We start from the raw sequence: 23,333 nt of genomic DNA, 5'->3' as shown, positions 1-23,333 counted from the left end.
AGAGAAACGCCCGCAATTTATGCTCGAACCGACTCCCCCATTGTATCCCCCTTGTTAATGGGATACCCCCTCCCCGTCTTATAATAAAAACAAAGTGGCTTATCTTAAAATTCATGGTGCAAAATGCCCCAAAATTTCAAATTTTGGTTTAGTTTATGGTGTAGCCGGTTGCACGCTCTCAGTCTGCGGGTCTGACTTGAGGTTGCAGCTGGTGCTTGAAGTTCGGCCAATGCGCATCTGCAAAAAAGACGGTATATAGTTGTAAGTGCAGCAGAAGCCCAACTTTCTGAGCCATACAAGACTTACTCGGTGAATCCTCCTGTGCGTATATTTGGGTAAGTTTCCGATCTCTGACATGAAGCAGAAGTTGCTTTGCGGTCCATCTCGTATGACTAAATCTTCAATGAATCGACTGCACTTTGCCATAAAAGTTAAGTTTGGGGCCAAATATTACTCCCAGGGTACAAAAAACCTTCGCTGAAGCGAAATTTTTATGGACGTTTTTCACAAAGTGGATGTTAGCCAGTCTCAAGTGAGCAATATTTTTTCTCCCAGGAGATATGCAGTGCATAATGGCCTCCGAAGTTACTAATGTGTCTACAATCCTACAACAACAACAACAACAAGAACTCCCAGATCCTAGGTTGAGAGCCAATTGAGAAACAGCAACGCTGTTAAGGGATGGCTGTATCTATGAAGGTTGTTTTTTGAGGGAGTAAACTGTGATCGTATATTTGACAAGGCTGATAGCGAGAACAGTGCCAGATAATCAGAAAGAACTTTGCTCATTTTGTTGGTAACAAGTTAATGATTGCGTGTACGCCTGACATTTCGTGGCATCAGCATAGCATAAGCACTCTTCCCTGTAGAGGTCAATAAACTGGAAGGTTATTTCAGTGAACAGAAGCTCGGAGACAGAGAGAATCATGCAAGGGAGAGGTTTCTCTCTGGACTTCTGTTAAGTGACGGAATGACCGGCATCCAGCAGGAAGATCTATACCTCTAGAGGTGAAGAATGAACGAAGTAATCCCAGGGCATTGCCCTTGACCTGGAAGAACCCTTCCAGTAACTGCAGAAGAGCCTATTAGCGGCGTAAAATGCCAATTGAATGTCAAAATTCCAAAATTCCAGCAGCAATTTCAGAATTATTATCAAAAACCCGAAGGATTTTTGAAGATGCCGAAAAGAGGTTGATGACTGTAGATCTTCAGTTGGGAGGACAGTGAATCTGGGGAGGCATCTCGGGGAGTCCGTGGTTATAAAAACTGGTAACAGTAGTAAAATAAAATAAATAAATTTTCTGTTTATACTCCGGGACGACCAAATGGTCAGAAAAGTTGTATTTCAAGGAGCTTCAGATATGTGCCTGCAGTGACTGATTCATGTTTGTCTACTGGTTAGGAATTGACATTCCTTCATAAATATTCTTCTGCTGCGAAAGTAATTTTACTTTATTTAACTATTATAGATTATTAAAAGAACATCAGCAATATACGGAGTTAGGCATTTTAGCAAGAAGTGTGGCACTCTATCATGGCCAGAAAATTAGAGAGTGGTAAAACTTTGATAGCATTTAACAGTCGCTGTTTAGTGAGGACAATGAGATCAAGGTTTTTCCGTGGCTGAAATTCTTGGGCATCGGTAAGTACAGCGTTTGAGTAGGGAGTGATATTTTCCAGCCACTTTTCTCAGTTGAGATTCTGAGGGAAGCTTAAGTGAATATTCGCAAAGAGAATTTCCCTTTATCCAAATTAGCACTGAAGTAGTTCTTGATGGCTCGCAAATTGGTGGCCAGTTTAAAGGTGGCTCTAGTTCTGGAATAGTTTACCCTGCGGAATGCATCACCAATCTCCTTCCAGATGGTACACAGGTGTGCTTGAAGCATGAAGTCGTAGTGAAGAGATGTTATCCACTGCACCGTGCTTTGGACTTTGAGGTAATAGTAATCTGTTTTGCTGTATATCTCTCAATGGTCATAAACCATCTCGCGAGAAGGCCAACAAGCAAATCTGCAAGATAAGTTGTTAACATATCCGGTGGAATTGCAAAGGCAGTAAAAATACGCTTTACAGCATTCAAGTAATTAAGAATAACATTGAATTTACTGCATTTGCAATCACGGGCACTGAGAAAAGTAATATCACCGATACGTGGTTTGAATCGAGATATGTTTCTGGACGGGCAGAAGTTGATGTGCTTTGAGGCAAAGATGAGGTCTAGCTGACTGGATCCCAGGGTTGGGATCCATCCATGCCAATAGCGTCAATTTTGTCTGTCTCAGAAAAATTGCGGTAGCATTTTTTCTGAGACAGACAAATTGCTGAAGGAGGATAATGCATCAAAATGGAACGTTGGAATGTAATGCCTTTGTTTGTTGGTGGCATCCAGAATGATAGGTTAGTCTGGTGGTGGTGGTGGTGGTGGTGGAAGTAGAGGGATATAAATCGAACAGATATCACTATTCGTGTTTCCAAAATTGAGTGCGATCAATAAGACTTCTTGATTAAATACAGTAAAGCGGTTTAAATTTACTGTATTTAAACAGCAAATACAATTTAACTTTCCTGTATTTGAACTCCTGATTAAATACAGTAACTTGTACCATATGCAGACATCTCCAACTCTGCGTCTATCAGATCGAAATGCGATTAAATCTGTAGCATTTTGTGCAACTTTAGCCACGTCAATTGTTTCTTTAATCTGGGGATCAACTAGGTTTCCGTAATATAAGCAAAATCATGCTGCTGTAGGTGGAGGATCTGCTCAAGGATACGTTGCTCGTATCGAAAGCTCCGAGAATTTTGATAAAAACTAACCAATGGATTTCGATGTGATTATGCGATTACTAGTTTTTTTTTTTTTTTTTTTTTTATGAGAACCTCAAACATCACAGGTATTAGAAACTTTAGATTCCAACCCAAACTCCAACCCAAGCATGGTACTTAGTACCATGCTTGGGTTGGAGGTTGACAAGACGAAAGAAGATATTTGTTGACATTGGACTTGCACTTCTGTAGACTGTGATTTTCAGGAAATACGTTTGAAGGAAGGTTGTTTCAGAAAACGGCAGTTGAATGAATAAATGAGGAAGATGAAAAGTTGGTTCTGTGGGTTTGAAGTTGGACAGTAAATGGATGTTGGCTGGACGTGTTCAGACTGTTTTGAAAGACAGAGAGTGGGAATTATAGCAGCCAATTGAGAAGAACAGTGCCCATGGAAGTATCTGTAGAAGACGCATGCAGCAGAAATAGTATGTCTATGAGAAAGCGAGTGGAGAGACTCTGTTAGATATGAATCATTAATTAACCTAACTGCCCTCTTCTGAATGGAATCTAAAAGCTTAAGAAAGGTTTTGGGGGCACCATCCCAGATGTGGGAACAATATTCCCTGGCAGGGCGGATTTGCGATTTATACAGAGTGAGCAGCTGTTTGGAAGAAAAGTAACACCGACAGAGAAAGAGAAAACCAAGTTTTTAAGATGCAGAGGAAGCAATATTTGTAATGTGCTTGTGCCAAGAGAGATTAGAAGTCAGGGTAATCCCCAAAAGAGATATATCATTTTGCCTAGAAATCGGAGTGTCACTAAAGATAAGCATAGGAGCAGAAGAATCCTTTGTGCGAGATATAAGACAAGACTGAGTTTTAGAAGGGTTGAAATCAACTAAGTTGTCTTTGCCCCACTGGAGAATTACCTGAAGATCGGCATTTAAGGAATTGGTAGCAGATTTTCCAGACGTTGAAGCTGATTGAGCAGGACAAGGTTTCTCAAAATGGAAAGTTGAGTGCAATGTGCTATCATCGGCAAAACTATGGATAGGATTTCCAGTCAATGGAAGCAGGTCATTAATATACAAGAGGAAAAGAGTGGTGGAAAGAACTGAACCTTGGGGAAAACCGGAATTAGTGGAGAAGTTAGAAGACAGAGAGCCATTTACCATCACCCTCAATGACTGATCAGAGAGAAAACTGGATAACCAATTACAAAATACAGTTGGCAAACTATAAAATGGAAGCTTGTTTAGAAGATCTTTATGTCAAACACGATCGAGAGCCTCTGAGATGTCAAGAGCAACTGTTTGTTTCTCCGAACGTTTCCATTGAATGTGTCCATAAATGGGTAACATAAGCCAGAATATCACCAGTGGATCGACATTGACGGAATCCATACTGGCAACCTTTAATCAGATGGAAGGTTTCTAGGTAGTTTAAGAGTTGGCAGTTAATTGATTTCTCCATTACTTTAGAAAGAGTAGAAGTAATTGCAATGGGACGATAATTGGATGGGAGGGATTTGTCACCCTTTTTAGGAACTGGCAGGATATGAGCAAATTTCCAAACAGAAGGAAAACGACTTTCGAATTAAAAAGTGAAAAAAAGGCGGCAAAGAACAGGAGTAATTTAGGCACACAGGATTTGAGAATAAGTGGAGAAATACCATCAGGACTTCGAGCTTTCTTAGCATCAAGATTCTTCGAGTATGTTTCCAGTTCTTCACAAAATGAAACTGAAGAACTGGAAATAAGCCAATTACGATATGCAACGTTCTTGAATAGCCTTAGCACATTTATTGGAAAGCCAAAGTTTAGATAAAGGACGAGATTTTAAAGTGGAGTGTGGGATAAAGGATTTTATTCCTGCAAGAATAATTTCACTGACACGATCTGAGCAAACGTTGACATCAAATGCTTTGAAACTGTGAGACTTCTTTTCTTCTTTTCCGAACAAGGAAAAGAAGAAAAGAAGTCTCGCAGGTTATCCCATTTTGCATTCTTGTAATGCCAAACAACACAAGGTTGGGAATAGCCATGAGGTAAAGGCTCCATTGAAGAAAAGAGTCAATCACCAAGTTGTGATCTGAGGTGTCTAAAGGACCTCTCACTTCGACCGTGTACTTAGAAGGGTTGTTTGTGAGAAAACGATCAAGCGTGTTGACTGTATAATTGGGATTGTCCGGTATTCTTGTAGGTAAATGAACAATCTGTGCAAGGTCATTAGTAATCGCAAAACCTCAGCATCCTGACCGTTCTCTAGTCACACAGACCCAACTGGTCATTCCAAAAAAAAAAAAAAAAAAAAAAAATAGAATGACCAGATGGGTCGGTGTGAATAGAGAACGGAAGCCAGCTGGAGTTGTGAACATTAAAATCCCCAAGGGAAATGACCTCACTGTTAGGAAAGTTGGACTGGAGAAAGTCAAGTTGCAAAGAGAGGAAGTTAAAGAGCTTCAAGTGATCAGTGGAGTTGGGAGAATGGTAGAGACAACAGATGAATTTGACACAATGAGGTAGAGAGATTTTAAGCCAGAGATGAGCAAAGAGAGGAGATTCCAAATTGCCAAGTTTCTGACAGGGAATATCAGAACGGACATATGCACAAATACCACCTTTGAGGCAAAAGGAATCATACAGCGAATAATTTGGGCATTTGAGATGAGCAGTAGTTGAATCAACCGATAACTGAGATTCTGTGAGAAAAAGTACATGGGGTTTGACAGTCTGTAAATGGAAATGGACATCGTTGAGATTAGAATTGAGACCACGTATATTTGTGAAATGAACTTGATAATTCATGGTGTATTCAATAGTAAGAAAAAGTGGGTGGGACATGCTGTATGAAATAATAATTAAATTTTTGGATATGGCGTACACGTGGTAAGAATATACCCAGATCCTTGACATAACGTGGCCTAGACAATACTCCCCGCACACACACACTACCCTGAGTCCCTTCAGTCACTATCTGGCAGTGTAGAGGTAGCAAGATTATACACTAGCTGATCCGGAAGCCTCCTAGAGAGTTACGAATAGATTCAGTCTGGTGTACTAAGTAGCGGCCGGCCTGCAAACACCATTTTAGAACTGTACCCTCGAGATGTAAGGAATATTGGATCTCGCCACGACGTTCATCATAAACTCAAAAGTCGTTAATCATACTGCATGATGGAAGAGATGGATAGGGTTGACCGGGACTTAGCTCTAGAGACTAAACATGGGTTCCACCACTTCAAGCCTCCAATAAGCAAAGTGGTGGCATTTCACCGGTTGATGAGAGTCATCTACCACCTAGAATTGGGTGGTAACACAGAGGGGCGGCATTCTTCCGTATGGTGTGGGCAGCATACTTCGACTCCTGCTTACTTTGATTCACACCTGGGTGATCACCCGCAGTGTTCTTGTGAATTGGGGTTATACCCCAGAGTTACTAACAGTCTCGCCATCGAGAAGGTGCAACAGAGGATTTTGTTGTCACAGACCGTCCCGACTTCACCGAAATTGGGTCCACTTGACTTGAGTGTCACCAGGATATAGCGTTTTAGATTCCCAGGTAGCAAGTATAGCTTGTCGGTCATATCTGAGAGAATGTCTGTGACAACCTCAAGGATTGTCTATGTCTAATATTGCTGTTAAAAGTTGGCTGTGGCGTAGTAGAATACCTGCGGAGTGGATGCGGGGGAGGACCATCTCCAGGTCTATATAAACAGCTGACTTCAACGTGATTTCTTGGAGATAAGTTATGCTAACTTGCCGCTATTTTCAATAATTCTTTCGACTTCGACTCATGGCGTATTCTGCGCTGCGTGCGCCCAGTCTTGACAAATATTCAAACGCGATTTATTTTATTTTATTCTTTTAATCAAAATAGGCGTGTCGATGTGACATCAGGCTTAACTATCGATCTGTGTCTCACTTTGTTTTATATTTTCGTTTTTTTTTTTTTTTTCTTCTTTTGCTCTATTATATCCGGGAGCCTTAATAGCCCTAAGTGGGCTTTTATTATTGAAATCACTTTTTTTGTGATTTTTCCCTAGTTTCGGAAGCTGCGAATGGCACTTCTTCTTCTTTACATGGTTGGATTTCTTTCCTGTTTTATGCAATTTGACTCATTCCCTTGCCGTATACGATTGGTAGTGCGGTTCCTTGAATACGCACCAACAAGCCGAAATTTATTTACTGTTTTTTAATGAAAGTGTAATGGTGATGAGCCCTTACCTTAGTCGCATACGCATGCGTCACAATGTCCAGATTCTTTCTTTTCTTCACCGGCTGTAGAAATGCCTTGGAAGTGCTACACCGTGCACCCCTCCGGACCGTTCCCTGAGGAATGAGGAAACCTGCAGAGACAACAAAAGAGTTAGCTCGAAGATTGGTGCTGCGAGAGAATATCTTTCTCCGTAGCAAGCTGCAATAAAGGATAAGTCCAATAAAAAAAAAACCACTCGTTTGCAGCAAAATCTCATAAATAACAGTTATTTATTTATTTATTTGTAGTTGCTATTTGTACAATACATTATTGAATAACATAAATAACATTTATCTTAATCTCATTGATCTCATAAATAATATTTCTTTATTTATTTATTTATTTGTATTTGCTCTTTGTACAAAACATTGAAGGATGCTGTTTATAACATAAAAAGTAAAAATGAATTAATAAAATCTTTTAACAAGAATTCATTAAAATCTTTTGAAACACTCAAATTCAATCGGATTGACGACATTCCCGACAATATTCGTTCATATTTCAGAGTTTTCTGCGATCTCGTGGATTCAATAGAATCCAATTTATGGCATTTCTCTAATTGATGGCTTATCTGGAAAGCGAAGTCTGGTTTCTGTTTGTTGCAAAAGAGATGATGTCTGCTCTCTGCGAGAAATTTATTTCCAATCTCCTGGACATTCCAGAATTGGCAATCCCGTGTACATTTCGATTAAAAATATGGGATTAAGATTCATTCCAGCAATTTTTTTTTTATAAGTGCCCATCTGACTGTCGATTCGTGTCTCTGACCTCACGCTCCACCAGTAGATTGTAAGATGTAAAATCATACAAATATAATATTTTGTGAAAGAGTGAGATTTATTTAAATTAAAACTTATAATATGGCAATATGGGGGGGCGAACATTACAAGCCAAGGGATTAAATTAGACAACGTCCATACGAGGGGAGCTGTAAGTGAAAAGCTGTTAGCAACCTAGGTACACTCCGACTCTCAGCTCACACAAACAAACCAAACAATAGAAACCAGTAGCAACTGCTATTAGTAGAAGGGTCAACTCTGGTAAACACAAGGCGCTGAATCTCTTTAAAAGTTACAGCTATCAGTTACAGGCTCTGCAAAATCGATAAGTATTTACCTGTTATTTACATGATTGTTATTTTATATTGTACTTAATACGTAGTCATATAGTTATAGTTACGCTGGTTATTTTTTATTTTTAATTTAGATAAAGAGTTTTTGTGGATTTTACTTACGATAGGTAAAACCGTTATTTCGTTCCATTTTTGTAGCCATTGTTTTTGGATATAGTGGTAGGGAATTCAAATTTTTTAATTGAGGTAGCTAGGTAGCTCTAACACATAATTATATAGTAATACGCTTCACTGTTTCTATTTAATAGTTTCTATTTAAATACTATTGACATTTAATTTATTGATTTTATTAATTTAAACTACCATGCCCCAAACTATAGCAGCAAAGCAACGGGCACAAATTGGCAGGAGTGCTGTGACTCGGGGGAGAACTGAGGGAGGCAATTCTCCAACGCATCACAGCCTAAAGAAATGTGCAACTTGTGAAATGTTTGCCGAACTCTCTGGAACGGAACATGATATTGCCATGGGGGATGTCTTTGTGTGTGCGCGATGTAAGGAGTGTAAGGAAATCAGGCGACAACTCAGCGTTGTTATGGGCCTATATGAGAGTTTGAAGGACAGGGTGGATGCCCTCGAAGGAACTAAATTGAGGGGCCCATCAAGCTCTCAGCTGCCCACATCAACGCCAGAACTTGCACTTGGTCATCACGCAACACAGCGGCAACCCCTAAGGCAGAATGCGCTGGTCCCACAGGAACTAGTTGTTGTTGGTGACTCTATTGTCAGGGAAACGGGGAACATCCTTTGTAAAAAGGATAGGTGGAAGAGGACCAGGGTATGTCTGCCAGGGGCAAAGGTTGATGACGTTGTAGAGCGGATATCGTCTTTCAAGGGCACAAAAGGTGATATAGTTGTACACGTTGGCACTAATGATATCAAAAGTAGGAGACCGGCAGAATTGCTTAACAAGTACAGGTCACTGTTGAACAAAAGCCGCGAATTAGGGTTGAATTTGAAAGTGTCTGCAATTCTGCCCAGACACGATAGGAGGGAGTACATGATGAGAGCCTTGTCGATCAATTCGGCCCTGGAAGGATTGTGCAAGGCTCAAGGGGTAGAATTTTTTTCAGCCTGGACTGTACTTGTTAACAGGAGAGATTGCTTCTACAGGGATGGGATACACTTAAATAGAAAGGGTGCAAGAATATTTGCTGATGCTATCGAGGCAGTGTTAGGTGGGTCGGAAAACTGCTAGTTTGGGGGGGATACAAAGACTAATAGTTTAACAGTAACCGCAGGCAGAGGTGAAGGTGATTCTTGCACAACTTCTATTAGAATAAGAAGCGACCTGGAGCGAGGGGTGTTGGGGGTTTCAGGGACGGATGGCAGTCATCATGGAATAGTTGGGTATATGGGATGTGTTAGGGTAACAAGGAACAGGCATAGGAGCATGTATGCTTGCATGTATACCAATGCTAGAAGTATAGTAAATAAATTTGATGAATTTGAAGTGTTGGTCAAGACATCAAAGGCGGATATTGTTGGGATAGCAGAGACGTGGTGTCACAAAGATATAAGGAATGCAGAACTGGAATTTGGGGAGTACAATGTGTACAGAAAGGATAGACAGGACAGAAAGGGAGGGGGTGTTATGCTGTTAATTAAGAAAAGCATAAAATCAAAGGAAGTGCACCCAGTTAATATAGATGAACAGTGCACTGTTGAGTCAGTTTGGTGCGAGATAAGCACTGCGAAAGGAAAAATTAGAGTAGGAGTGTGTTATAGGCCTAATGACTTGAATGAGTACAATGAACAATTGTACAGAGAAATAGAGTGGGCCAGTAAATCTGAATGTCTTATAATGGGGGATTTTTAACTTCCCAGATATTGACTGGAACTTGTGGGTTGGTCACTCACACACCAGTCAGACTTTTGTGGATTTACTGGATGATTGTTTTCTGCAGCAGCATGTTCGAGAGGCAACCAGAGAAAGTAACACTCTTGATCTGGTTATCAGCAGTGATCATTCGTGTATTAAGAATTTGCAGATAAAGGAACCACTAGGTGGCAGTGATCACAGTGTGCTGAAGTGGGATTTACTCAAAGAGGTAACTACCGTCAGGGGTAAAGGAAAGGGTTTTTGCTTCCGTAAAGGGGAGTACAGTGGTCTCAGACAGTTTTTAAATTCTGTACAGTGGGATCAACTGACGATGTTACCAACAGTAAATTCTAAGTGGGAAGCATTCAAGGAATTAATCGTGGAAGCTACTAGACTTTATATACCGATTAAGAAATATCGTTCAAGGTTTAGGCCTAAATGGTTATCAAATGAACTAATGAGACTCGTGACAGAGAAGAAAAATGCATGGGATGCATATAAATTATCAGGTGACGCAGAAGCCTATGGCAGATATAAGCTAGTCTGTAATCAGGTCACAAAGGAGGTTCGGCAGGCGAAGGCGGATTACGAGAAATCTTTGGCAAAAGATGCTAAGAAAAACAGCAAGGATTTCTTTACTTATATAAACTCTAAAAGGAAAGGGATGATATGGTTGGTCCACTTGACATCGATGGTTCGACTGTTGATGATCCTGCTCAGATAGCAAACAAACTGAATGAGTATTTTGCATCGACATTCACACGTGAGGAATTATTACAATTTGAAAATGGAAGAAGGTTATCAAATTGTAGCAGTGTGCTTAATGATTTTGTAATAACTGAGAGCAAAGTGGAGGAGAAATTGTTGAAGATAAACATAAGAAAGGCACCTGGGGTGGATGGGATCTATCCAGTTATTTTAAAGGAGGCGGCAAAGCAACTAAGCAAACCCTTAGCCATAATTATGAGAGCATCCTTGGACTCAGGGGAGGTTCCCACGGACTGGAGATGTGCAAATGTGTCCCCAATTCACAAAGGTGGATCGAAGGGTGACACGAGTAATTACAGACCAGTTAGTTTAACTTCTGTTCCGGGTAAAATAATGGAGTCACTGGTTAAAGATGCATTGCAGGATCATCTAGACAAGACTGCAGCAATAATTCAAACACAGCATGGGTTTGTTAAGGGAAAGTCTTGTCTGACAAATTTGATTGGTTATTATGATGTGGTCACAAAGGAACTGGATGCAAAAAATAATTTTGATATCATATACTTGGATTTCAGGAAAGCTTTTGACACTGTTGCGCATGGAAGACTACTGTACAAATTGGAGCAGAATGGTATTAAGGGTAAGTTGCTACAATGGATAAAAGGATGGTTAAGTGGGAGAAGACAGAGGGTGGTAATCAATGGGTGCTGCTCTTCGTGGACTAATGTTATTAGTGGAGTCCCACAGGGTTCGGTGTTGGGTCCGCTGTTGTTTTGTGTATTTATCAATGATATTGATGAAGGTATATCAGGCTTAATGTCGAAGTTTGCAGATGACACAAAGGTTGGCAGGGTAGTTAATGACAGTAATGGCAGTGTGCTACTGCAACAGGATCTAGATAATTTGGGCAGATGGGCTAAGAAGTGGCAACTGAAGTTCAACCTTGACAAATGCAAAGTACTGCATATGGGTAGAAATAACCCCAGAGAAACGTACCAACTGTGTGGTACTACACTTAAGGTGGTAGAAAATGAAAAAGACATGGGAGTAATTGTGCAGTCAGATATGAAGTTTTCTGAGCAATGCAGACAGGCTGCTAGGGCAGGTCATGGGGTTTTGTCAATGATATATAGGAATTTTGCTAGCAGGGAAAAGGAGGTGATTGTCCCTCTGTATAAGGCAATGGTCAGACCACGCCTTGAGTATTGCGTACAAGTCTGGAGACCTCATTTTAGGAAGGATGTAGATTTGCTTGAGCGTGTACAGAGAAGAGCAACACGATTGGTGAGGGGAATGAAGGGATTCTCTTACCAAGAGAGGCTTAAGTTCTGCAAATTGCAGTGGCTGGAGACTAGGCACCTGCGCGGTGATCTGATTGAGGTCTATAAGGCCTTGAATGGGTTGAGCACGCTGAATTCTGATGGGATCCTTCCACTTGTTCAGATTACGAACCTACGGGGACATAAGTTCAAATTAAGAAAGGACAGATGTAGAATAGATGTGCGGAAATTTGCCTTTAGCCAGCGGGTGGTTAATTGCTGGAACAAACTTCCATCTGTCGTTGTGGAAGTTGATAGGTTAAATAAAGTTAAGGAGGAACTGGACAGGCATTTGGAGGGAATGGTGTGATGATTTTTTTTTTTTTTTTTTTTTTTTGGCTGATGCTGCATAAGCTCCTACACTTGCTTTCTTGCATCATGTGCCACTACTACTACTACTACTACTACTACTACTACTACAATAGCGCGGTGGACCATGTGTTGTCGGGACATTTCTTTAATCGGTGACATCTGAAGAGGATAATAAGGTGGTAAAAACGGAACAAATGCTGGGAATTAGATTTAAGTCTTGTCTGGCTGGCAGTGATGGCAAGTTTTATAGATCGTGGGAAATTACAGTATAACTATTAGCGGCTGACTTCAAAGGTACTGACAGCCTGAGAAATTTTACAAACTTCTTAAAATAAGAAGTTAGATCGAGCAATAAGGAATCAGCTTGAGAAAATAAAATGGGCAAATAAGAAGAGGTAAATTCCAGGTAAATTAATGGAGGCACTGGTTAAAGAAGCACTGCAGGATCATTTAGACAAGAATGCAGTTATAGCTCAGACGCAGCATGGTTTTGTTAAGGGGAAGTCTTGCCTGACCAATTTGATTGGATACTATGATGTAGTCACAAAAGAACTGGATGCAGGGAATAATTTTGATATTATATATTTGGATCTTAGAAAGGCTTTTGATACTGTTGCGCATGGAAGACTGCTGCACAAATTGGAGCAGTGTGGCATTGGAGGCAAATTGCTGCTATGGATAAGGGGATAGTTGAGTGGCAGAAGACAGAGTGTGGTAATCAATGGACACTGCTCAACGTGGACTAATGTTATTAGTGGAGTTCCTCAAGGTTCAGTGTTGGGTCCGTTGTTGTTTTCGGTGTTTATGAATGATATTGATGATGGGATATCAAGTTTAATGTCCAAGTTTGCAGATGATACAAAGGTTGGTAGGGTCGTTAAGGACACCACTGACGCTATGCTGCTGCCACAGGATCTGGAAAGGTTGAACAGATGGGCTGAGAGGTGGCAAATGAAGTTTAACATTGACAAATGTAAAGTACTACATATGGGAAACAGTAACCCCAGAGCAACGTATCAACTCTGCGGTACTACACTAACAGTGGTGGAGAATGAAAAGGACCTGGGGGTAATTGTACAGGCAGATATGAGGTTCTCTGAGCAGTGCAGACGAGCTGCAAGAGTAGCTCATGGTGTCTTGTCAATGATATACAGGAATTTTTCTAGTAGGGATAAGGAGGTGATTATTCCCTTGTATAAGGCAATGGTTAGGCCACATCTTGAGTACTGCATACAGGTCTGGAGGCCTCATTTCAACAAGGCTGTAGAGCTGCTGGAACGGGTACAGAGAAGGGCAACAAGATTAGTGAATGGAACAAAGGATTCCTCTTACGAAGAAAGGTTTAAGTTTTGCAAATTACAGAGTCTGGAGACTAGGCACCGGCGAGGTGATTTGATAGAGGTGTATAAGGCTTTGAATGGTTTGAGCATGCTCAATGCCAATGGGATTCTTCATCTTGCTCAGAATAATCACCTCAGAGGGCATAAATTCAAATTGAGGAAGGACGGATGTCGGATAGATTTGCGGAAATTTGCCTTTGGCCAGCGGGTGGTTGGTTGATGGAACCTACTTCCATCACTTGTTGTTGAAGTTGATAGCCTAAACAAATTTAAGGCTCAGTTGGACAGGTATTTCGAACGAACGGAGGGGTGAAATGGGAGTGGTGTTTTTTTTTTTTTTTTTTTTGGCTGATGCTGAATAAGCTTGCTTTCTTGCATCATATGCCTCTACTAATGCTAATGCTAATGCTAAAATGAGTAAGATTGGTTAAACAGAAAACTAGGCCGGATTTGACATATGTAGGCGGTACAGATAAGGAGATGAACAAAAAGTGAGCGAATGGGGAGAGAGAGGACACAGAGTTGGGAATTTGGGAGTGTTTTGCGAAGATGAGTTAGTACACAGATCCCCGAGTTGAGTTATGTGGGTGTTTAGGAAAATGGGTTAGTGGGATTGTAAAGTTGAGTTTTTTGTTGGTGCTAGGGAAAATGAAATAGTCAGCGGACACAGCAGTCGAGATTTTCGTCGAGATAGGTAAAATGAGTTAGTAACATGGACAGATGAGGGTTCTGTTGTGGTAGGAAATATGTGTCAGTTAACAGTTGAGTGTTTGGTCGTAGTGGGAAAAGAGAAGGGTAGCGCCCTGGAAAGTTTCTTCTTAAAAAATTCTTAATAGGTGGAGCGGAAAAACGAGGGTAGCACCCTATGAGTTTTTCCTTGTGATAAGTTTTAATAAAGTGGAGTGGAGAAGGAGTTAGTGTGAGATGCCCTATGAGTTTTCCTTGTGATAGATTTAAGAAGGTGGAGAGAAAGGGAGCGAAATCCGCAGAATCAGTCGCTCAAGAGAAGGAGCGAAAATGCGGAATTAGTAGCTCGAGGAGAAGGAAGGAAGCAACGAATGGAAAAGATAGAAGTAGCTCGATTAAGGTGGAGAAAGAACGCCAGTCCCATGCAGCAAAGAGTTCTTAAAAACTACCTGTAGCAAAGCCAGGTGAAAGCAGATGAAGGAGATCCTCAGTGAGCCAAAAAAAAAAAAATGGAAGTTTGAAACCGCCGCGGAAAGCAAAGGGAAGAAAAAAGATAATAGTAAGTACTGTAAGTTAACAAAGACTGTTAGTAAAACAGTACAGTGATTAATTAATGAAAAACAGAGATAGCACTAGAAGTAAATTGATAGAAAAATTATCTCTTAAGTAAATTATATATATACTAACAGAGTTAATTAATTCAAAAAGGTTAAAATGCAAGAGAAACGAAAGATAAGTAATAGATTAAATTGTTGTTCAAATGATTATAATATGTTAGAAGGATAATAAAGTTTATAGTGAGAATCCTGGAATGTTGTAAGGATAGATAATTGAATATAGTGTTTGTATTGATGAAGAATTGTTGATCTAACTGAAAGACTAATAACAAATAGAGACTTTAGGAAAGTTAAGATTGGTCTTCAGCGTATTGTAACAGAATGATGAAACAGAGCAAGGTATCCTTGACTTAACCTTGTATGCATATTACATGTTTTTTTATTCAATTGTATATTTTGTTGTATATACATATGTAAATAAACTTTGTTGTTTATTAATTTGTGAGTTTGTTATTCCTGAACACTCAGCCTTTCCGAAGGGAATTATACACAACTGAGAAGTTCCCTCGAATCTGGAATTCTCCTAGGAAGAAAAGTCAGATGCGTAATTGGGGGAAATAAGAATAAAGTGGACAAACACATAATAGGGAACAAAACGAAATAAGAACAATAACTAAATAAATATATAAACAATCATCATTTTATTGCACACCCCACAAGATGATCTAAAGATTCCTACTCAGGTAATGAATTATTTTCCGATTTACTTTCGCTATTTTGGACAGAAGAACAAAAACGTCTCCCTCTTGAACAAAAAAGGTCATTCACTGCTCGAGGACGCTTGCTCCTCGAGCAATGAATGAATGCCCTTTCTCGTTCAAGAGGGAAACAGAGCTAAGGTCCAACAGACCAATGCTCGGTTGGGATTAACTGTCTGCGAGTTAATCCCTACCGAGTTAATCCCTGCGAGTTAATCCCTACCGTTAATCCCTACAATTGCTCTGGCCACACTGCGATTGAGGAAAACCGTTTGACTTGTGGCAAACTAGCAGAACGGCTCGTCCTCCGTCTGAAATCCCCTGGCATTTTCTGCGGTGAAGGGAATTTGTCACTTACCAATGTACACTTGTATTTTAATTTTGGTAAGACAAATAAAGATTTATTTAAAGAATAAAATCCTCCTTACCTTAAGAGGATTATACAGCAGAATCTAAAATTCCACCATGTCTAGCATACCAAAAAAAAAAAAAAAAAAAATCATACAGTGCCCTGCCGGCTTTTAGCTAAAATACACAGCGTTCCCATTCATTACATTTTTTTTTTTTTTTTTTTTTTTTTTACATTTTTATTAACACAAGCAGCCCCTAGCCAGAAATTGGCAAAACCCCGATATACATACAAACACCCACCCCCTCGCCTGATGGGTTCCCCACTGCCAGCTAACATATCTCACCCCCGGAGCGGGATGGGCAGGTTGACCTTCATCCCGGATTCGACACTGCTTGGACATGACACCAACGAAGACATTCTGCGGCTTTGTTGCCAACACGCCATTGGCGATCTGAACTGGGTACTCTAACCTGGTTCCCTTTAAAACCCCATCTCCAGGCAGTGGGGGGAGACGGATCTCTGTACATATATATATAACTGGCTGTGCTAGCTGTACCTACCCTGAACTTGCGGGGTATATCTCTCTCTCTCATTTTTTTTTTTTTTTTAGTTTATATATATATATTTATATATATGCGTGTGTGTGTGTGTGTGTATATATATATATATATATATATATATACACACACACACACACACACACACACACGCATACCCCACAGGTCTAAATCTAAAAACATCAAAATTACTGCCCGACCTATTTGGCCCTAGAACAAGTTATCAGCGAACAACCCTACGCTCTGTTAAAATTACAACCGTTGCTCAAGAAACAGCGATCATCTCATTCTCAAATCTGGTCCTAGCCACTGAAATCCCAGGAAAGTAGGTGGCAGGACCCGCCAGAGTACTCTAGCTACAGTGGTACACCCGGTCAGCCTCCCCGTGGCATGGTGTGGTAACGTCGGGTCCCACTAGGGGCTCGGCGGCTAATAGACCGGAGGAACAAAGGGCACAACACAATACACAGCACATGACCCCCCCACACACTTCAAATCTCTGGCCCCGATACAATGTACACCCGCGGAGATGGATGTACTTGCTATAATATCGGAACTAACAGTTCCGATACTATAGCAAATTACCTGGATCTTCATATAGAAATATTGCATAATAGTAATATAGACATAAACGTATATAATAAAAGAGATGCATTCAATTTTAACGTAGTAAGCCTTACAAATTGGAGATCTAATATATCAAAATCAGTGCATGCTAATATAATTTTATCGCAATGTTTAAGGATTGCTTATATCTGCAATAGTAATAAAAATTGTTCAGCGGGCTTAACAGCGTTGTACGGCAGGTTGATCAATAATAATTTCCCTATCGCTTACCTGAAATATCACTTCAGGAAAGCGATAAACATTATTAATTTCAAAAATTTGTTTTCTGAACCTATTGTTTTAATATAATTTTCAATAAAATCGTTATATTTAGTGCCATGTATATATGTAAATAGGATACACTTTGCATTCTTGGTGTCTTACGGCGTAGAGAACTTGTACCCACCGGCTTGCAAATTATAGTGTATCATTTTTTTTTTTTTATAATATATATATATTTAAATTTACTTCAGTTCACGCTAAGGTGACATGCAAATTCAGCTCAGGGTCCTTCTATAGGAACGGGTTTGCGATCCCGGGCATACCCGAGCCACAACTTATATCTTGTAATGCCTTTAAGCTGTCCTACGCTCTTTATTTTTATTTCTCCGAAGTTATTAGGGAAATCCGAGGACGTAGGAGAAACTATTTCTTACTCCTTTAGTTTTTCTTCTTACTATCTGCATGTTTCTCTTTGCGTTAACTTAAATTTAATTATTTATTTATATTTATTTTTACCGTATCTATCACATAGGGGGCACCACATATTATTTGGACGACTATAACATTATGTCCCAGATACGTTCAATATGTATATTTAATCTTATTTTAATCATTAAATTACGTTCTCTTCCGGGTCAACGATGATTAATATATACTTACATTTACATTTTACTTATATTTCTTACCTTTGATTCTGATAATTCTAAAATTTATTTACATTTGGCCTATAAGTACAGTGCAACCATTATCAACCCACTGCAGGGTGGAAGCCTCCTCAACAATTCATGCTGAGGGAAATGGACCAAAATCTGCCACGCTGGTCCAGTGCGGGTTGGCAGATCCACCGTATTCAGCAGTCAGGGGTTTCAACTCCGGTCTACTCAAAGAGCGTGTGCTACTGCACTCCCGCTCCTGCCCACTCGGCTACGGAGGCCGGCCTATACTGATTTATATTTGGTCTAGATTTAAATTACTTATCATATATAGATCATCACAGAAACAGACAACCTCTTGTCGTTTTTTGCCTTCATTCTGGGTGGTTGGCCCCAGTTCAAGTCATCTAGATTGTCGGTAAAAAGCGATAATAATTTTTTTTTTTTTTCGTTTTCTTAGGTCCCTGATGGTATTATGATTGGATTGATTTACTTTTTATATATAAAATAAAATACATTGGAGAAGTCGCGAGCGTAGTTTAGTTAGTTAAGGTTCTTTCAAAATCGTTTGGGGTTTACACTGAAAGTCTGTAAGGCCTTAAAGGTCGGGCATAAATTTTGGTGTGTCTTAAATTTTGATGTTGGGCTGATCGCTATGGAATATGACAGTTTTGGGTGGGGAGGCAGAAGACTGGGGGTGGAAATAGGAAGCAAAGGGGTCGATAGAGAAGATGAACCCCCGTTTTTCAGTGGAGCATGCCCATTCCCCACCAGAGGGAAAGAAGGGTGGCAAGGGGAGCAGTAGGTTCTTCCCCTGCGAGGAAATGGGATTTAAAGAGGCTCCTGCAGATGCAGGATCTGAGAGCCAGATGGCGCTCTACTCTAACTGTTTTTATGGTAAGGTAAGGTGCAAGGTATATTGATGTCATGCGGCACCAGGGGTTACCCCCATCTCCGCGTTGCTTTCATTGTGGGTGTACCAGCTTGCTGGGAATGCCAGAGATTTAAAAGTGTGTGGGTATTGTACATGTGTAATGTCGTGTACCGTTGCTCATCTGGTCGTTTAGCCGCTGGACCCCTGTTGGAGCCCAACGTTGCCCCACCTTCGACCGTGGAGGCAGACCAGGAACCCAGTAGACTTAGGTACTCTGGCAGGTCCTGCCGCTTAGTTTCCTGAGATTTCGGCGGCTAGGACCTAAAAAAAAAAAAAAAAAATCATAATATGTATGTGTATATACACATATATATACTCATGTCACTTGTCTGCTACACCATATGTTGTATGCCTATACACACCGCTGGTGGGTTTGATATTACCTAGATGGATAGGCCGAGATTTGGCAAAGATTATTTTGAGTGTTGTTAAATTTAGTGTTTGGGGCGTTCGCGTTGTACATAGACGGAGTAGGAGTGTTTTTATGGTAAAAGTGTAAAGTAAAGTGTAAAGTGTGTTCGTGTCAAACGGCACCAGGGGTTTCCTCCATCTCCGCGTGGTTTTCTTTGTGGGTGTAACAGATCACTGTTAAGGCCAGAGATTTAAAAGTGTATGGGATTTGGAAGTATTGTGTTGTGTATCGTTGTTCCTCTGGCCATTTAGCCGCTAGACCCCTGCTGGGGCCAAACGTTGCCCACACTCAGCCCCGTGGGGGCGGACCAGGTACACCCAGCATAATTATTTACGCTGGCAGGCCCTGCCACCTAATTTCCTCAGATTTCAGTGGCTAGGGCCTAAAAAAAAAAAAAATAATAATAAATATATATAAATAAATATAAATAAATAATAATAATAAATAAAAATAAAAATAAATAGTAATAATAAATAAAATAAAATAAATAAAAATAATAATAATAACGCGATTTTAAGGGGTGGTTCGCTAATGAGGTTAAGTTTCGGAATTGATGCATGATTTGGCTGTTATAATTTGGAAGTTTAAGTTTCTGTCGTGTGGGGCGTACACTGTGATGTATAGAGAGAGAGAGAGAGAGAGAGAGAGAGAGAGAGAGAGAGAGAGAGAGAGAGAGAGAGAGAGAGAGAGAGTGGGGGGGAGACTGAATACTGGAGGGGAAAGACAGAAGTATGAGGCCAATAGGGTAGACGACCCCAGACATCAGTGTGGCATGCCCATGCCGCACCACGAGAAGTAAACGGGGGAGGGGACGGCCCGGCCTCTCCCTCCGCCAGGATATGGAGAGAAAGTGGGCCAGACTAGGTGTCCAACCCAGATCGCCAAAAGGCGAAGCAACAGCGTAGCTGCGGTCACAGTCATGGTTTTTGGATGTTCAGTTCAGTGTCACTTCAGGTAGGTCACAGTCTTGGTTCAGTCTCACTTGTCTCGTGTTCGTCTTATGGGGTCAGGAAGAGGAGTGATGACTCTGGTCAGTTTGTAGTACTGCTTTGATGTCAATTCAGGTAGTCATATTCGTTGAGAGCATCAGTCCTGGCCATTTGTACCAGGTCATGAATGGAGAGTTATCTTTGTTGGTAATTTCTTCTGATCGGTTGTAGTCATGCGGTATGTTCATGCTGTAGTCTTGAATGTCTCCTCCTTGGTTAGTTTCAATGGAGTTCTTCTATTCAGATGTTTCCATATTGTTCCGGATAGCGATTTCTGTTCTCCTTCTGTTAAAGATGTCCCGGGCGTAGCGGCTGAACGCGGTGTACTCGTCTTCCGAATCCAGGAGGTGATGCTCGTTGTCTTTTGGTACAAACTTTATACTGGTGATGAGTACTGATCTTTGTTCCTCATAGCATTCACATTTGTGCATGATATGTTGCCACGTCTCCATATTGCCACAGGTGCAAGTTGGGTCCTCGGTCAGTTCGAATGCATTCAGTTTTGCGTTAAAGGGCCCATGGCCCGTCAGGAGGAAGGTGGTGTTCAGTCCTGGGTAGAACCATTTGTGAGCTTTTGGATAGGTCTTTTCTACGTAGGGTATAAATTTCCGTGTGACGTATTTATGGTAACGCCCGATTAGAACTGGAACAAAAGGCCAGTTGGGTTTTGAATAGGATTCAGACTTGGGCCTCGGTTCACAACCTAATGATATCGCCGACGAAGTCGCAGTGCATGATGCTCAAAGGGCTTCTCAGTCCGAACAGAAATCCCACAGTAGGCTTTGGTGGGCTCGCCTTGGGCTTTGCCCCTATAGTGAAGTACCTTGGAGTTAGTCTTGACCAGAGACTAAGCTTTATTCCCCATGTGAAGGCCATGAGGGATAAGATAAAGAATTAGTGTGACTTGAGCTTGCCGTACGGTCTCCACACAAGCCTTACAGATTATCGCTGGTGCTTTGCCAGTGGACGTAGTTGTTCTCGAGAGACTTCTGAAGTACAGAACTAAGAATAATATTCCCATGGAGGTGATGGGTGTTCGTTCTTGCCCAGAGGCTGGCAGATTTTATGATAGACTTAAAGGTCGCAAGTAAACGAATAACACCGGATATCCATCGGCTCTGGCAGGAGCATTGGACGGCGTCTTATAAAGGCAGGGTGACGTACGAACTTTTGCCTGACGTTACTAAGTTTGAACAGATACGCAGGTGGCCAAAGTTCGGTGTCTTTCAGGCCATAGACACGGACTTCAGTTGCGGCTGCATCAATTGGGCCTGGTGGACAGTGATCGCTGTCGTTTTGGGCAAATTGAGGATAGCCAGGATGTAATTTTTCAATGTCAGCTGTATGACATAACAAGGCGAAGGCTTGTTTGCCATTTAGGGGTTTCCTCTCCCCATGAGATGCGTAGGCTTTTTGAGGATGAAGGTATGTATTAATTGTTCTTGGAATTTCTAAGAAATGTAAATATAATTCACAATCAAGTAGTGCTCAGGTCACTAATTGATTGTGAGTTCCTTCTTCCCGCATGTTTGCCGAAGTTGATGTTTTGCGTTGCGACTGCTTGTTGTTGCTTGTTGGATTGTTCTATATGCCGTACCCTAGTGGTCAGGCGCGCGGGTGCATAAGTACACGTGCCTTGAGTGATCGGGGTTCAAGCCCGTGACTGCTGAATATGGTGCTGTTTCTTGTATTCTATCTATCCTGTGAACTCGTCTGACCGTTTGGTCGTTCCGGAGTATAAACAGGAAAAAAAAAAAAAAAAAATATATATATATATATATATATATATATATATATATATGTATTGAAATTTTACTTCTTAATTGACTTTGTGTATTTAAGTTTCGAAATTGATATTTGTTTTGGAGTTAGATTTTTGATTGTGGTTTAGATCAAAGCAATCAGATTTCTTTGTACTTAGAGCTGAAAATTGTTGTTAATTTAAAAAAGGATAATAGCGACCTGCCTCCACTGGGCTAAGGATGGTAAACTTCCCTGATGCAGGGCATTTCCTTTCGCAGCACGGAAGGCTAAGTAAGTCAATTGTAAATAGTTAAATTGCGTTGTTGAGCTTTTGCTCAGGGAACGCTTCAATGAGTGTAAATATGATGATGATGTACATAGTTTCTCTTGATCTATGTTTAAATTATTAAAATACTTCGCAGTATTTGCTGGGAAGAAGAGTGTCCTCAGAGAGTCCAACTGAGTCAATTCGCACTTGAGACTTCATTCTTCTCCATTTATTTTCATCATCATCCGAGGGCGATTGATCACATTTTCAACTTTACTCGCATCTCGTCTCTCTCTCACTCTGTGAGAGAGAGACGAGATGCGAGTCTCACATAGCTTTGAGAGAGTTAATATGCTTCTAGTAATGATGATATGCTCCAAAACACATGTCTAGGCTGCAGACCTGGGTTCCTCCCTGTGCGCATATGTATCCTGAGCAAGATGGTCAGTAATCACTCGCCGCCCTTCACAGAAGCGATCGCTCATGTTGGAGATGGACAAGAACATCGTCTACATTACGTAAGCTTTGATAGACAAACAAGGCGCAAATCCAGCCACTCACCCCAGATACATAGAAGGCACCAAGCTCTTTCTTAACCTATGGAGAACAGACCTGCCTGACCAAATCACATGGGCCCCAAGGAACCAAAGCATACTACAACAGAAATACAATTCCGAAAAACTGAGTACGATTTCATCATTGGAACAGACACAAACTTGTGAATGAAAGCAGCACCCGAAAAAGTGAGGCTATTTGCCACTAGACCAGACCAGACCCAAATACAACAGTGGCCCCTCTACGAGCCCTAATCAAGGACAAAACTGGAATGACGTTGACATTCATCAAATGACAGTCAAACATAGCACTTATGCATCGTTCCTGACAATATGCAATTATCGGGACCTAAACAGCGTCCTGTGCCCGAACTCCTCTGATCCCT

General features: G+C 40.9%; 1 protein-coding gene across 1 annotated transcript in view; it reads right to left on the bottom strand.

Annotated features, from left to right (window-relative positions):
- Positions 1–23,333, bottom strand: part of LOC150083782 (glucose dehydrogenase [FAD, quinone]-like) — a 302,039-nt gene that overhangs the window by 54,608 nt on the left and 224,098 nt on the right. The window contains exon 6 of the mRNA XM_090374876.1: positions 6,992–7,113. Coding sequence (XP_090231002.1) covers positions 6,992–7,113 — 122 coding nt within the window. The remainder of the gene's footprint in view (positions 1–6,991; positions 7,114–23,333) is intronic.

This window comes from Mastigoproctus giganteus, chromosome 6, assembly GCF_048544385.1.
Source record: "Mastigoproctus giganteus isolate SK-2022 chromosome 6, ASM4854438v1, whole genome shotgun sequence".
NCBI classification, from domain to species: Eukaryota; Metazoa; Arthropoda; class Arachnida; order Uropygi; family Thelyphonidae; genus Mastigoproctus; species Mastigoproctus giganteus.
This window is presented reverse-complemented; position numbering and strand designations above follow the sequence as displayed.